Raw genomic sequence first — 17,396 nt, forward strand, 5'->3', positions numbered from 1 at the left:
TAATAATCCGAAGATTGCTTCGAAAAATATTTTAGATTATTATTCTTATTTATTGTTTGATTTTATTTAAACTTTCTTCTATTTGTAAGTAAACAATACAGTAAGAAACAATGATATTGATAATAATAGTGAGTTTGGTGGGGTGGATTGGAGTTTTGGAGTGAGAAAGAAGATAAAGAGATTTAAATATGAAGAATATGTATAAGTGATTAGGATGTAGCAAAAAAAAAAAAAAAAAAAAAAAACAGAGTTTGGTTTGATATCTATTATCCTTATTAATAAATTTACATTAAGACATAATAAGAATTAAAATTTCAAAATTTTAATTAAACATACTACGTTATTATTTTGGTACAAATAGAATCATCCACAGTTGATATTAACAACAGGCCCAACTAAATCAGCTCTATTTTCATTAGTTGATTATTTTGTAAATGGGCCATCCAATTCAAAATTCGCACTACCCAGCCCATTACACATATTTCAAAAGGCTATTAAAAAAAATAAAAAAATAAATAAATAACTTCTGGATCAGGCAATTGTATGAGGTTTAATGTGTTATTTTATGAATTCCTTGAATTTGAAACGATCGTAAATCATACACTATTATAGGATTGAAAATTACAATTAAAAAAAGACCTTTATTATAATTATTTTTCGTAATTCTAAAAATTTGAGACTAATGATTCTTGACCAAACTATAGACAAAAAATAGACTTCTATTAGTCTCCAAAATGATAGGTTGCAAACAAATACTTAAGTTAATTCTACTTGTATTCCTACACTACATCATACATGATTTTCAAAATTTGTGTTTGAAAACATAAATATTAACAATTCAAAATTTAAAATGTGTGGAACAACATTGAACTAAGTTTAAGTAAATTTTGAATTTTCTTTTCTTTTCTTTTCTTTTCTTTTCTTTTCTTTTCTTTTTTGACTGTGAGTGTACCTTTTTTGTGCAAACATACAAAATAAATCGTTTTAATATATTAAGGAATGGGAATGATATGCAATATTTCCCACTAATAAGAATGTTTTTTCATCAAAGAAGCCAACCAAGAAAAATGATGGTTTGATCTATTTTAGAGCTTTGAAAAGAATGAGCTTTGAGAGAACAAAGAAACACAAACTCTAACAACATTCTTGTCTTCCTATTGAGAAAAGTTGATCACTTAATTCTAGCATTTGAAAAGTTGTAGTGCCAACTCAATCCATGAAAACACACCTATTGAACAAAGTGGATAAGAACCCATTGTTCACATATATCTACATAATGATTTCAAAGCCTATGATGGTCTATAGATACATATAATTTGCTACATCAAGAGCTCTTTTTTCTTTCTTCTTTTTGTCTGCATTTCTCACCAATTCTACTCTTGTGGGTCCAATCTCATGAACAATTATCAGTCTTTGTTCTCTTTATTGAGACACTTGGAATTGTACCTAGTGTTCAATTTTCTCTTTCTAGGTGTTCATGTCTTGTTTTTGAGTTGATGAAACAAATAGTGGAGCCACCTATGTGTCTCATGTAAATGATTTTGTGTTTCAAAAGCTATGTAAACAAGTTGTTATTTGATTTGATGGAGCTGTGAATGACTTTTCTATGGAGTTTTTGGCCCCCCACAAACAAATTTATTGGCCCATGGAGTCATATCTCCCTCGATGTCTTGCACTTTCTTCCTATAATTGAGCATAGCATGCAAAATTCAAAGTGTATACTAATATAGCTCAACTTTATTTATTTTTTCTTAGAAATCATGACCTACTATTTTATAGAGTTTGCCTAAATATTTTATTTAAATTTTTTTAATAATAATTTTGAACAAGTCATATAGCTCAATTTTTAAGATCTTATAAAGCTCAAGTTAGGGATTGAAGCCCCTTCCCCTCTCTAATTTCTAATTATCATGTCTTCTAAAAAATTCATATGAATAATTATCAAGTTATAGAGCTCAATTATTTCAGGAATTTTATTCTACATGTAAGTCTTAAGACTACTATATAATTTTTTAAAAAAAAATTAAAGTAAGTCATTTTAAGGTTGTCCCTTCCAAAAGTCTTTTCAAATTTTGTATGGAAAAACAAATGCATCCTTGAGTATGGTAAGCATTTGATAATGTCTATAATTATTGTTTTTCTATTTACAACAACAACAACAACAATAATAATAGTAATAATAATAAATTGTAACATGAGGCATAAGGAAAGACAAAATTGAAAAAAAATAAGATTAACATTTCAATTAATAGATAAAGGAATATGTCACAAAAGCAAATTGGTGAATGAGTGGCTTTCATATGGTTTCTCTTCTTTGGGTGGACATAACTTTTGAAAAATCAAAACTAATTAAATTAGTTTTTAATTTTTAATTAATTTATTTTTTTTAAAAGAAACTTTTGAGGGAAGAAAAAAACTCTAACCAATGGATAAGATCAAAAAGGACCCTATGTGCCTGTCTTGAGCCTTGACAAAAGGCATATTGTCTTTGGCACCCACCACTAAACAGTCCACTAGAGACACTTAACCATTCTACTCCTTCACCATTTGAAAAACACACAAACACAAAAAAAGAGAAACAAAAAAGAAATCAAAAAGAAGAAAAGATAGAGCAAAGTGTTTGGCATGTACGTTTTGGAGGACATTATTGATAGCCCTTTTAGCATCCCATGAGACACCTAAATTACTTCAAAATTCACAATTGTCATTCATGGTGGAATTAGTAATGATTGCTCAAAAATAAAAAAATAAAAAGAGGGAAGAGGAGGAAAAAAGAAGTTAGGAGGCAAGAAATGTAGATCAATTTATAAGAATCTAATCTCTTCGTCGAAAAGTAAAAGCAACTTTTGTTAAACAAGAGATTAGGGAGATAGTGAAAGTAAACATTATTACCACATAATTTATCGTTAGTGCTACTATCAACCGGAAAACTCGGCTACTTTATATTTTTTATTTTCTTTATTTTTTTATTGATTGAAAATCTTTTCATAAATTTTAAACATTTGTAATCATTCGTAAACTATATATCAATTATAATTGACAATAAGATCCCAAGAAGTCAAAAAAATTAATGACTTAGATAATCACTTTTTGGCTATTTAAAAAATAAATTCAAATAAAAAAAAAGTATTATTACTCATTTGCAATGACTAATTTTTAAAAAAATTTTCAAACTCATCAACTATCTTACTATTTTTTTCTTAAAATATATATATATATATATATCAAACTTTAAATGTCAATAGATATAAAAGTAATTCCAAATATAAAAAAATATTTACATAAATCTACCAATTAGCTTAAACCCAAGCCCTCATAATAAAGAAGAAATAAATCACTACAAAAAAAATCAAATTCTCTCCCATAAAAATTAAATATGTGATCTTACATATAAATTATGTTATAGCATCACTTCATTTATCTGTACAACTTACAACTAATGTTTAGGAAGAATCCTAAATATGCATATCTTCTTCTGGTGGTAGGGACAATCCTAGCTTTATTGGCACCATCCTATCAATCATTTCATCATGAAAATTACTGTGATACCTTCCTTAATGATGATGAATGAATCTTCATAACAAGAATCAAGTTTCATTATTAATGTGAAAAGAAAAACAAAAAAGCACAGCAGTAAAATTAAAAATTTTAAAAAAATTAATTAATTAATCCAAAAAGGCTAGTTAAACAACCGATTCTTACTTTAGAAGCTTCATGATTAATCTTTTCAAGCGCACACACTTTTTTTTGGTTGTTATTTTTAAGGAGAATTTCAATTTAATGTAAATTTTTTTACAAAAAATTAAAGATTAGTGATAAATTTTATACACAAAAATAATTAAATTTGTAAATTTTTTAGTAGTTATAGGTAATTTTCCATTGTTTTTAACCCAGTAATCAAAGTAAATGATAAGGCTTTATTGATCAAAGAGGCTTTATTGGTCAAAGAAGCTCTAAAAATTGACAGTACCCCATATATAGCTTATTTGATTATTCTTTACTTCAATTTTATTTTATTTTATTTATTTATTTATTTAGTTTTGAATAAAAAAATAATGCTTCGAGATATTATGACATCTGTGAACCCAAGTCCGAGGTAACCAAACACATAAGTAATCTTCAAATCGATATCATATGCTTTTTATTTGAACTAACCAAATCGTCTGTTGCCCTTTCCTGCGGTGCTTCCTGCGACGTTTCAAAATGTCGTTTTCAATTTTTTTTTCTCCTTCTTATTTTGCTTTTCAGCCCCTTTTCATTTTTGAATCTTAGCCCCACAGAAAGACGAACAGAGATGCGACGAATGGAGAGAACTGCGGGGGCGATGTGGTTTCCCAGCGAGGCGACGGAGGCGAGAGGAGGTGACGGTAAGGCGAGGGAAGGCAACGAGAGACAAACACAGAGGACGATGGTGGCGAGGCAGCGACGAGATCCGTTTCTCTCCCTTTGGTCTTCATTATAATTTTTGTTAATGATATATTCTCTCCCTTTGGTCTTCATTATAACGAATAGTTTTCTTCTCTTTTATGTTATTAGTTTTTACATTTTATTGTTCCATATTATCTGGACTGGTTTCCAAGGAAAGTAATATGAAGGTGTTTGAATTTAGTTTGGCTGAGGGAATACACTACAGAAAAATGGACCACATGGTTCCGACACTTTTGGATTTGAAGCTTAAACAATACCCACAAGTCAACGAGTGGCACAAACAAAAAATTAACACATACACAAATGGATTTGAAGCTTCCTTGCAGGTAAGCAAGTAGTTGGCCTGTAAAGAGCATCGTGAGGCTGCAATTTGCAATCTTTAGCAACACATCTAGACATGACACCATAGAAGATTGTATGGAAAGGAAAGACAAAGAATCGATGGAGGGGGTTTGCAATTTTGAGACTGGAATTTGCAAATCATTGCAATTAATTGCTTGTTTTGAAATCTGGGTGGTATGATGTATTTGGTTGGAAATATGAATTTTTAAGATGCACTACAAGTGCTTGTAAAAATGTTTGATTGTACTATCCAAAAGACAACCTAAGAGGGGGTGAATTAAGTTTTTACAATTAAAAATTAATAATACTCTAATAAAAATTATGACTAGCACAATAGATAAATATAGTTAATCAAATGAAAATAATTAAAACAAGTGTTCTAACAACTATGTTAGTTAATGATTTTAGTACAGTGAAAATGTGAAATATAGTTACAGCAATTTAAATAAAATAAAGAGATAAGGGAGAGAGAGGCAAACAAATTTATAGTGGTTTGGTTTCAACTCGGCCTACGTCTACTCCTCAAGCTTCACTTGAGATTTTCAACTATGTTCTAGCTTCACGGGGGTGCTAGCAACCTCTTTACAAATGGAGCAATCCTCCACGGATTTTACACAGACTTTCTAAGTCAAGAACACTGAGTGTACTACACTCTTACAAGGTTGAAAAAAAAAGTGTTTTTGTTTTCACAGAAAGTTACAAGAATTATCTCTCAAAGATAGATATAAAAATGAAACATTTTTTTGTAAACCTCACACAGAAAAGATGAGTTTAAAGTTATACGTCTTAGTGTATAATTTCTGAAAGAGGATGTAAACAAAAATTGAATAACACTCCTTGGAGAATTTTTCAGAGAATAGATGTGAGTGATTATAGATCAAAGAATATTTTCTGATATTTTGTAACTTGTTTACGTTAGAGACTTTAGTATATATAATGAAACTTATAGGCGTTTATGACCGTTTATAGCCGTTTGTATTCATTTGAATTTATAGCTGTTGTACTCCATCATTACAAATTTGAATATCTTCCACTTGAACCTTTTGAACTGTTGCTGTGCTGGGCTGTTTGAACCTCTGTTTTTGGACTGTTTGAACTCCTGATTTAATCAAATATTAAATATATTCTAACAACATTTAGGATAAAGGTTTAGGTGAGAAATAATGGAACAAAATAAATTTTGATTCTATTTTTCTCTTTCAAATAAATTAAAATATAAAATCATCAAAATAAATGTTGATTCTATTTTTCTCTTTCAAATAAATTATCAAAATAAATTTTGATTCTATTTTTCTCTTTTAAATAAATTAAAAATATAATTAAATAAATCATTAAAATAAATAATTTTAATAGATTGAATATAGTTGTTTCACTTTGGTTAAGAAGTTTCTCACCATCTCTTATTAATTTTCTTCATATACTAGTGGAATTTTTTTGTTTTGTTTTGGTCTTGACTGTTGCAATGAAGGTGGTGGTGATGATGCTGCTACCAATGGAGATGTAATTAACTCTAATAGTGGAAGAAGAAGTAGTGTATAATAATATTTTTAGTTGGTTCCAGTGTTGGTCATGGTATATACATACTGATTTTCTGCTCTGTGAATATGAGCAGTGGCGGAGTGAAGAAATTAAATCAAATAGGGCACTTATTAATTATAACATTGAAAATTTTTACAAAATATTTCATATAAATTTTTACGATTGGCTTCAAGAAAGATATATATATATATATATTATTTGTAATTAGTATATCATGGACAATATATATAAAAAAAAGTAATGGATGTAAGTTTAAAATAAATTATATAATGATAAAATAATTTTTTATACAAAATTTCAATAAAAATTCAATATAATTGTAATATCATGTCATCATTGACATATAATATCAGCAACCAATAGTAAAGAAACACATAGAGGATAAGCCCCACATGTCAAATGTATCTAACAATTCAATAAATTTCAAATTTTTATTGAGATTAATTATAATTGTATGTCAATAATGATAGATATCACGATTGTATTGAAATTTTCATAGATAATAATATGGCTTATCGTAATATCTTTATTTTCAATAAAAAAACAATCATTATTATTCTCATGATTTTAAAAATATCATTAATATTTCACTCTAAATAATATTTTATAATTTTTTTTGTTTAAAATATTTTCTTTATATTTACACAAAAAAAAAAATTTATTCCAAAATCCAGGGGCACCTGACCCGCCTGATCTAGCTGTGGCTCCGCCACTGAGTATGAGATATGGAATTAAATCTTGAGTCTTCAAGTAGAGTTTACATTTAGCCCCCTCTTGGATCAACTTGACTGCTATTTCAAATTAAGATTATATCTCATTGAATATTTCCTATTCCATGTCAATTTTATGAAGAGTGAATTGAAGAAAATATTAACAGGTTTTGTTATATTAGTCAGAGGTAACACGATAGATAATTTCCATTACAGATAATAGCGATACAAATTATGTCAAATAGGGCCAAATGTAATTTTACAGAAGATGTCTAGTACAAAAACTTATAAGGAGTAAAATTAACTTTGACGGCAAAAGCGTCAATCAAAATTGAAGCGAATCTTCCAAACATTAACAGCCTTTTATTTCAAATTTGTTCATAAAAGCAAAGATTGGCAAATCCAACTCAATTAAAAAGCAATTTTGTGATTCTGGAACTCTCTTTTAGCAGTCAAAACTCCAAAAAGTGTTGGAAACTTGATTTTCTTGGCATTTACCAAACCAGAAGTGAATAGAAAGTGTGAAGCTGCCAAGGCTTCATGACCACAAAGTTTAACCTGTAAGTAGACATAAAAAATTTAGTGTCCAGATTAAATTCACTACCATGGACGTAGCTATTGAAACACAATCCTCAATTACCACACTTTGTTATATATTGAGCATTGAACTAAAAATTTAAAAAAATAAAAAAATACACAAGATTAAGGACAGAAAATAAAAGCTAATTGCAAAATCACATGAATGCTCATTGATGGAAAACAAATTTTTTTTTTGAGCGCAAAATAGATTTATTTATTTATTTATTTTTATGGAAACAGGTTTATAACATGATGCAAAACAACCAACATTTTACATGCACCACGATTCCATCTAGGGTTTTCGAAAGTTTTGATCATTTGAAAACTCTCTATCTTCTTTTTTGCTTTTTCTATTACAAATCAAAACAGATTTTGCTTCAAAACTTCAATTTTATATAAACCAATAGTACCCAATAAATCAAATCACTTAAATCAACAACAAATCTAACCCAAGAAATCAACAACAAATCTAAAATCAGATTTTTGCTTCGTTTCAATGTTGTCTTCAATTTTGTCCATTTATCAATGATAAAATAGAGAATTTTATTCACAAAAAGCATTTTGGAACTTCAAATTGAAAGCAATCGCCTGCCGTCGTCGTCCTCTAACTCTACTCCTTTCGCTTCGTCTCTCTCCTCTCCTCTGTTCATGTTCTTCTTTAATGGTTAGGGTTCATATCGATGAAAGAGAAAGGGAAAAGAGGGGAAAACGGAAAGAAGGGAAATATATATATATACATATTCTTCCATTTTTCATCAAACCCATTTCATCGAAAATCAACAGCTGAACTCTAACCTAACAATCATATATACGTATATATGTATATAACAGCAAGAAATGACATTGATGATGAAATGGACGTTGTTATGGCTGTAATCTCGCATTGCCGCCATTGCGTCACTGCCGGACTCAGCATTGCCACCCATCCTCTGTCTTTCGCTGTCATGTCCCTCCACCATCTCTCTTCATTGTGTTCGCCTCTCTGTCTCTCTCAGTTCGTCTCTTCACTTCCGTACTCTCTCTCTCTCTCTCTCTCTCTCGTGTCTCTCTTTCTCTTCTGTTAGGGCTAAACAGATGATAGAGAAACAGATGAAAGTGAAAAGTAGGGGAAACTCAAATTTTGAAGGGGAAAAAAAAAACACTAAACAAAACAACGTCGTGTTGGAGAGTACTGCAGGAAAGGGTAGCAGATGATCTGGACTCGTAATCAAAGTAAATGATAAGGTTTTATTGATCAAAGAAGCTCTAAAAATTGACAGTACCCTATATATAGCTCATTTGATTATTCTTACTTTAATTTTATTATTTTTATTTATTTATTTATTTTTGAATAAAAAAATAATGTTTTGAGATATCACGACATCTGTGAACCCAAGTCCGAGATAACCAAACACATAAGTAATCTTCAAATTGATATCATATGCTTTTTGTTTGAGCTAACCATTAGTAACAAAGCATAAGAGAATAGAATCGAGTGATGAAAATTTAATATATCTATTTTTATTTATTTCTTTTTTTATGAATCACTCATTAGATGCGTAATTGAAAAGTAAAAAATTTAATATATTTTTTCCCAAGATTATTTTGAAAAGTTGGTTAAAAGTTATCTTTTTAACTTTTTTTTAAATTTTATTTTAAAAAATATATAAAAAAATAAAGAAATAATATGACTCAAAATAAGTTAAAATCCTAACGTGATCTAAATATAACCCATAATTAACCGGTTCAATCAACTTGGGATTAAACTAAATTTATATATCAAATTTGAGTCAAACCAATCCCTTTGACAATACATCGTGTAAAAAAATATGAAATAAAATGATATGAATGCATTGCTAACATTTTGGAATGATATTCAAAAATGATCATGGTAATAAATAATGATGCTAATAAACTATTTTCGTGATATTTCTAATGAACCATATGTACATGGCATTAACATCAGAGAAATTACCTTCATATAAGAAGTAATTTACAATAATGAAAATCAGGTCTTTACTTCTCTCTTCTCCTTTTTATTTTTATTTTTATTTTTATTTTAAATTTTTTTCTAACAGGTGACAATAGCGAGCTTCTCCTCTTGATGAAACTTGACTTGCTTGGCAATGAACTCTTCTACGGTGCGATTGAATTCCTCATTACTCAATTCCTCCGGTAAATTCACCGTCTCCGGCGGAACCTCGCCGGAATCCTCAACTCTCCTGCATTTCTCGGTCTCCGACCGCCGGAGCTTTCCGCAATTCTTCTTCGAATTCTCTCTCTTCAGCATTTCAGACTGACTCCTCCGAAGAACTTTCGCATACGAGACCGTTTCAGCGATCAATTCAGAGACGATCTGTTTCTCCTCGTAGACGATCTCCTTCAATTCCGGCACCGGAGGACAATATTCCGGCCCGTAGTTGATTTCGTTCCCGATGTTCTTGATGAGTTCATCGTAGAGATCGGTTTCGGCATTGTTGATCGCCGGAGTTTTGCCTGATAACTGACCGGACTTGGCTAGGAGAGTGATGACGATGACGTTGCTGATTATGAAGATGAAGAGAGGACTAACGACGATTGCGATCAGTCGTCGGAAATACTCGCCGGAGATTTTGACTGCGAAAGGAAATCGAGCCGAAATCCAGGAGAGAAACAAAAGAGCGAGGAATATCTCGAGGAGGCGAAACAATTTAGCTATGGTTCGGAGGCGATTGTACCTTAACATAGCTTTTGCCTTCTCCGCCTTCACATTATCGAAGTGCAAAGCGTCCATTTGCGAACAGAGAGAGCAATCTAAAGCGAAGTCGCAGTTCGATTTTCCTGGAATGTTGAGGGAAAATTTTCGAGATAGAAAAAAACAAAGAGACAAATTGGGGAAAGAGAGCAGTTAAAGTGGAGTTGGGAGTGATGGGAGAGAACTGAACTCAGAGAGTCAGCTGTTTATAAAGTGGTGGGACGATGGGTTATCATAATTATTTCAATTTTTGATAAGCTAATAATTTAAGTTTTGAGTAAACTAAGGCCTCATTTGAAACAAGCTATTTTAACAATTTTTTAATTTTTTTATAAAAAGATATGTAAAAAAATAAAAAGAGTAATTTAATAATTTATAATAATTTTTTAATTTTTTAACTAAAATATATAATTAACAAACGAAGCCTATTATAAGTTGTTACAGTACTCTCTTTATTTTTTTTTACACATCTTTTTATAAAAAATAAAAAAATTACTAAAATAACATATTGCGAAACAAGGCCTAAATTCGAATTCATCAATTAGATTAAAAGTCAATTTTTATTTTTATTTTTAATTTTTTGATCTTTTGATCTTTTTATATATTTTTTTAAAAAAATTAAAAATTAATTTTTAATCTGCTTCTTAAAATAGGACATGTCTTGATAAAGAGGCTGGTGGGCTGACCCGGTCCTTGGTCACGGGTTCAGTCTTGGGTTATGCTTCCCAACTCTTGTTATTGTTCGGATCTTTGAACTTATTTTTTGAAGTCTATGTTGTTTGGAGAAATATCAAATTAATGATATTGTTTAAAAATAATTATAAATTAATAATAAATTTTATAAATATTAATAATTTTTTTCATGTATATATAATTATTTTTGTAAAGTTACGTTGTTGTAATTGCTCCATGTTATTTTGTGAATTTATAATTTTAAAATGCAACTTTAAATTGAAATCATTATTTTCAAAACACAATGGGGCTATTTGGGAACTTGAGTTTGTGGCTTTTGTTTGTTAAAATAATTAATAAGACAAAATATCACATTTAAATCATAATCATTAATCAAAAAATTTAATTAAAATAGTCAAGTTCCCAAACATGACCAATATATTAAGTCATATTTTGACAATATAATTTTAAGGTCACGTTTGTTTAACGGATTAGGTTGGATGTGATTGTTAGTGAGAAAATAATTAGTGAAGAGATTGTTAATGAGATGATTAAGTAAAAGTGTATTTGTTAGGCCATCTCTAAGGTTCATTAGAATCATCACTAAATTTGAATTTGGTAAAAAATAATACATTTTTTGTCTCCAATGGTGTCATTAAACCTGTAACAAATTGAGAGCATCTCAAATCTTTCACTAATTTGAGGATGTCTTGCATCTTTCAGCAATTTACTGTGCATAGTCGTTGAGTGTGGACCCACCGGACGTCCTCCTGAATGACCATCTCAAGGCATAATTTGTGAAAAATTTACATTAACTGGTCGACCGCCCTGGTTGACCTTCCAGTTGACCATCTCTCTCTCTGGACCCCAAATCCCATCTTAGTTACTGTATCCTCAATCCTCTCAAGCAATTCTTTTGGGGAACGGTTGGATATAAACCTAATCTTTCTTCCGAAACATCCTAAAATAAGTCAAAAACAAATTTTTTGTTTAGATTTTGGAATAAAATTTGCTGGTACGAGGATATTGATAATGAGTTACAAAGCTAACAAGTTGTGTTATTGAGGTTGGCACCTCTTTCTCGAAGAAGCTAGAGAGATCAAGGTATGAGGACATTCCAATCAACTGAAAAGTGTTGATAAGGGTGGATGAATCTGGATTTTTCTTTGCTTCAGATGGCTGCTTTACACCATAAGAGTTTGGCACAAAATCACTAAATAAAAATAGCCAAACAAGGATTGAAAAACAAAAGGAAAGGGTATATCACTCTCAAGTTCATTCGTACCACGTCTGCGTCTGCATGCATTCTCAAGGCTTCATCCTTTTTGTGTACATTTTCTTCATCATCAAGAGGATTAGCAGGAATGTAGTCTTATTTGAACTATTCGGCTGCTTTAATCTCTGCCATTGTTATCCGAGTAGCAGGGTTGGAAACATTTTTCATCATTATATTTTATTTTCTTTACATTTCCTTTTAACTCATTTTTCTCAAGAAATTTTTCTTGTAAATTTTCCTTGCAACTTAATAAAGTTGCCTAAATCTAGCAGAAACAAATCAAAAAACATACCTTATTTTCTCAAGCTATCATTCATATCATTTTATTCTCTGAATTAAAAAATGTTAAGTTTTGTCAACTTAATCTAATGAGTTGGAGCATCTCATTTGGGAGTACACTACCTTTGTTGCAAAATTTTTTATTTTTTTTTATTTACTCTTGCCGGTCGACCTGTGTTTTGGTGATAGTTACAAATTCACCGTTTGAGTTACTAATATCAAATAGAGGAATTCGTACTTTTTTTTAACTCAAAATTTGATGAAATATTTGGTAAATTGTTGGAGATGCCTTTAGGATGATAGTGTGAGAAATGATTAGTAATGAGATTGTTAAATTATTTTTATATAAAATAAATAAAAAATTATTTCTATATTAAAAGAAAATTAAAACAAGGAAAATTTACCCATAAGTCCTAGTTTCTGAAAGTTGAACCATTTAGTCCTAAAAGTTTTCTTATGCTCCATTTAGTCCCATTTGCACATCAATCTAATGTTTGAAACATTAATTTGATGTTCGAAATCTAATGTTCGAAACATTAATCTGATGTTCAAAATTTAATGTTCGAAACATTAATCTGATGTTTGAAACATTGTAATGGGACCTTTCAGTCTATAAGAAAACTTTTAGGACTAAACAGTGTACAAGTTATTAATTTGGGATTTATTGGTGCATCCCCCTTAAAACAAATATTAAAATAAACAGGTACACTTGGTAAAAAATAATTTTTTTATATAAAATAGATTCAATATGCTCACTATTTTTCTAATTCTATCCAAAATTTAGCCAAGTTAATCTCCTTACTAAGAAGGATTACTAAGCCCGTCGGACTATTACTCTCCAGTAGTGTTATATGCACTAATTAATGTACACACTAATGTACGAACTAGTGTTATGCCATTATTATTAACCTCACCTATTATATAAATTACAAATACCTAAAACCTCTAAAATTATGTTACATTATCTGTTAGTATTCTAGTTAGTACATTAATTAATATATATAGCATTATTCATTACTCCCCTCCCAAAACACCACCAAACAAGCTGTGGGCCATAGCACTCCAATCCCCTCTCTCGCAGGTAAACAAACATGGCCTAAAAGTTTACCATATTCATTTCCTAAAATGACATATGATATGCAATTATTATTTTATTTATATTATGTCAAATCATGAAAAATGACTTGGTTAAACAACTTAGGTTTCGTTTAAGACTAAGGCCTGGTTTGACATCTGTAAAATAAGATAAAAAGTCAAAAAAATACTAAAAAAATTTAAAAAGTTATCACTATTCACAAAAAAAATTCTAAAAAAATTATTTTTATACAAATTATGAGACAACTCACTCTGGCATGAGTTGTCTTTGCCTGACTTTGGTGAGGAGAAATTACATAGGCGGAGGCAAGCTTAAGGACGGTGCTATTCGGCCTGTAGGGACCATCACGGGTCTCGTTTTGATAATCTGAACTGTTCAATGTATAGAACTCGTCGAGTATTATATGCGTATAGAAAATCACGATAGTCGAATATCGCTAATTATATGATCAAATCAGTTTTGTATAAAAAAATGGATGGTGATATAGTTAACGGTTGAAAAAAAAAAAATCCGATCAGATAGCTATTGATATCCGATCAACGTGATTATTTTGTAAGCATATAATACTCGACGAGTAATACACATTGAACGGCTCCGATTAGTAAAACGGGACCTGTGGTGAGCCCCCACGGGCCGAACAGTACCGTCCAATTCAATACCCGAAAAAGAGAGAATCATCTCCTACCCTACACTCCGCACACCCTGCCCCTTACGCCTTTCGATCGTATAGCCTATTCCATCACAATCTTCTTTTATACACAAATTTATACAATTTTTTAATACACATTTTTTCATAAAAAGTTAAAAAATTATCCCAAACAATCATATATTTTTCCTCAACTTTTTAGTCTAAAAAGTCAAAAAATGTACTTATTTAGGACATCTCAAACAATCCTTAAATATTTTAATCAAAAAAATTAAAAAATTATCATAAGTTGTAAATATTATTTTTTTAATTTTTATTATATTTTTTTATAAAAATTTAAAAATTATTAAAATAACATATTTTCAAACAAAATTTTAATTTTAAAATACAAAAAATAATATATATATATTTTTTCTTGTTTCATAAATAAAATTTCATTCCCTCTGCACTGCACTGCACCGTCTCTAGCGTCCATTATCTCCGACTACCATTTCCAATCACTTTCTCCAACAATTGCTGCCGACAAGTTACCCTTGACAAGTCTCCCTAGCACCTATACCTCTAGTTGCCCCCAATCACCTCTGACAAATACTTGTCTAGCCTAACCATCAACGACTATGGTGGTGTATGGCAAGTGATTTTGGGATTAAAATAGTCATAAAAAATAAAATAGGTTGTCATAACAAACAAAATATCACATCAAATTCATAATCATTACACTCTTTTTTTACAAAAAAAAGTCAAAAAAGTCAAAAAGTCAAAGAGCCCTTTCCAAACCAAACTTTTTAGCCCAGACTAAAATAGCTAAAAAAGCCAAAAAGTCAAAAAGCCAACCCACTTCCCAAACGGAGACTAATATATCTAAAAAGAGAAATGCTTTAGACCATTAATTAGTGATGGTTCTACTGATGTGTGCCACAGTGTGTTTGTGCATTAGTTTTTTTTTTTTTTTCAATTGCCACCTCACTAGTGGTGAGATTAGTGATGACAAATTAGTGATCTATAACATTGCTCATCTAAAAATCACATCTTGACAGCACCCCCAACTTGTTTGCAAAATATCTAAAAATCACATCTCAGACAACACCCCAACTTGTTTGCAAAGGGATGTTTGAGAATTTGATTTTTAGTCACTTTTTTAAGTTTGCAGTAAAAGTTAAAAGTTAATTTTTTTGTATTTTTTTTTATTTGAAAAGTTGGTTATTAGTCACTGGTGAAATTACAATTCTACCTCTCATGGGTCAGAATGTACTACATGGATGAAGTTATAAATATTTTAAATTGAATAAGGGTAGTTTAGTCATTTCATTGTGATTTGACATCATAAACAAATATTAATTAAAAAAGTCAAAAGTAACTTTTTATCAAGTTCTCAAATCATTTGTCTAAAAAATAAAAAATTTGATTAAAAGTCAAAAAGTCACTTTTTACAATCTTCTCAAAATAGGCCAAAATATGGGTTTGTTTGACATCTCTTATACTAGTATATATTTTTATATTTTTAAATTATATTATCTCTTTAATATATATATATATATTTTATAAAAAATTAAAAAATACACTTATTTAAATTATTCTAAACAACATATATGTATATTAAAAATGTTTTTTCTTTTATTTTTCTGTTTTGATTTGTATAAACATAAACATGTTTCATGTTTCATGTTTCATATATATATATATATATATATATTTTTATAACAAACAAAAATTCAACAATACCCTACTTTTTTTAGAAGATTTGATCAAAATTCTCTCGTAATAAAATTTTAATACATTAAGGATAAGTATAAAAAAAAAAATTCGTAAAAAGTCTAACACATACCACTATTATCAAAATATTAGTGAGTAATTTAATATTTTAAATTTTCAAATAATATAATTTTTTATCTATATGTAGATTTTTAATAAAATTTTTAAAATTTTCTCATCAAAATCTATAAAATAAGATTCAAATTGACTATGAGATTCTTAAAAAATAATAAATAAATAAATACTGTCAAAATTGATGTAAATAATAACATTTTATTATGATTCACAGTAACATTTTACTATTACAAAAAATAAAGTGTATACTAGATAAACTAACCAAAAATACACATACGCAACATTTTTAAACTCGTATAAAATAAAATAAAATTGTACCTCGTTTTGTGAGATATATATATATATATATGTATAGGCAATATTGATCAAGAAAAAAAAATTACTATGTCCTTACTCAATTATGCACCTCTTCCTTAATGCTGTGTTTGGTTGGGGGATTTGGGGAGAGATTTGGAAAGAGAAATGGAAAAGGTGTGTGAAACTATGTGAAATATAGACATGATTTATTCACATTTCACCTGCCATTTCCATTTTCCTTTCCAAATCCCTCCTCAAATCCCCCAATCAAACACAGCATAAAGGATTTATGAAACAAAATAAATTAGATTGTCATTTTCATCAAATAAGGGTTAAATAAAGAAATTTTAACTAAATTTCTATCTTCTTTCTTCTTCTTTTTTTTTTTGTTTACTTTTTTTTAGGTTACGGGGTAGGGGTTTTGAATTTGTCAGTAGTTTGGTTTGGTTAGTTATTTCCTCTCCTTCACATCAAGTGAGTTTGTTTGTAGGAAATGGATCATCTCTGTATACTCTTACTTCTACTAATCTGACGATCTTTTTAACTACGGCTCTAACTGAAGCTCAATGTTTAGGGATAAACTATTTTAGTAATTTTTAAATTTTTTACGAAAAGATGTACAGAAAAGTAGAGAGAGCGATATGACAACTTATAGTGACTTTTTGACTAAAACATGTAGTTATCAAACGAAGTCTAATATTGTTTATAGATATTTCATGTGCATTTTTTCAATTAAAATTAAGTGTTTATTTGGCATGTGCTAAAATAACACACGCTATTTAGGTCACAATCATCTTATTTGGATCATATCACCTCTCTACCACATCACTTCAAACCCAACCCATATTTCACAATTTAATCCATATTTTTTGGGTTAAATTATATAAGTGTACTTTTTGTATAAGTACACTTATTTAGATCACATCAATCAATATCTCTTCTCTATTTTTTTTATATATCTTTTTATAAAAAATTAAAAAATATATTTATTT

The 17,396-nt window shown here is 29.4% G+C and overlaps 1 protein-coding gene across 1 annotated transcript; it reads right to left on the minus strand.

The window, feature by feature from the left end:
• Positions 1-9,438: 9,438 nt before the first annotated feature.
• LOC114314684 (tRNA-methyltransferase non-catalytic subunit trm6MTase subunit) lies at positions 9,439-10,550 on the minus strand. The gene has a single exon (XM_028261152.2). It carries the CDS (start codon positions 10,348-10,350, stop codon positions 9,649-9,651), a length of 702 nt encoding a protein of 233 aa, XP_028116953.2. The 5' UTR covers positions 10,351-10,550; the 3' UTR covers positions 9,439-9,648.
• Between the last annotated feature and the right edge of the window lie 6,846 nt (positions 10,551-17,396).

Source organism: Camellia sinensis, chromosome 1 (genome assembly GCF_055761805.1).
Source record: "Camellia sinensis isolate YWXY chromosome 1, ASM5576180v1, whole genome shotgun sequence".
NCBI lineage: Eukaryota > Viridiplantae > Streptophyta > Magnoliopsida > Ericales > Theaceae > Camellia > Camellia sinensis.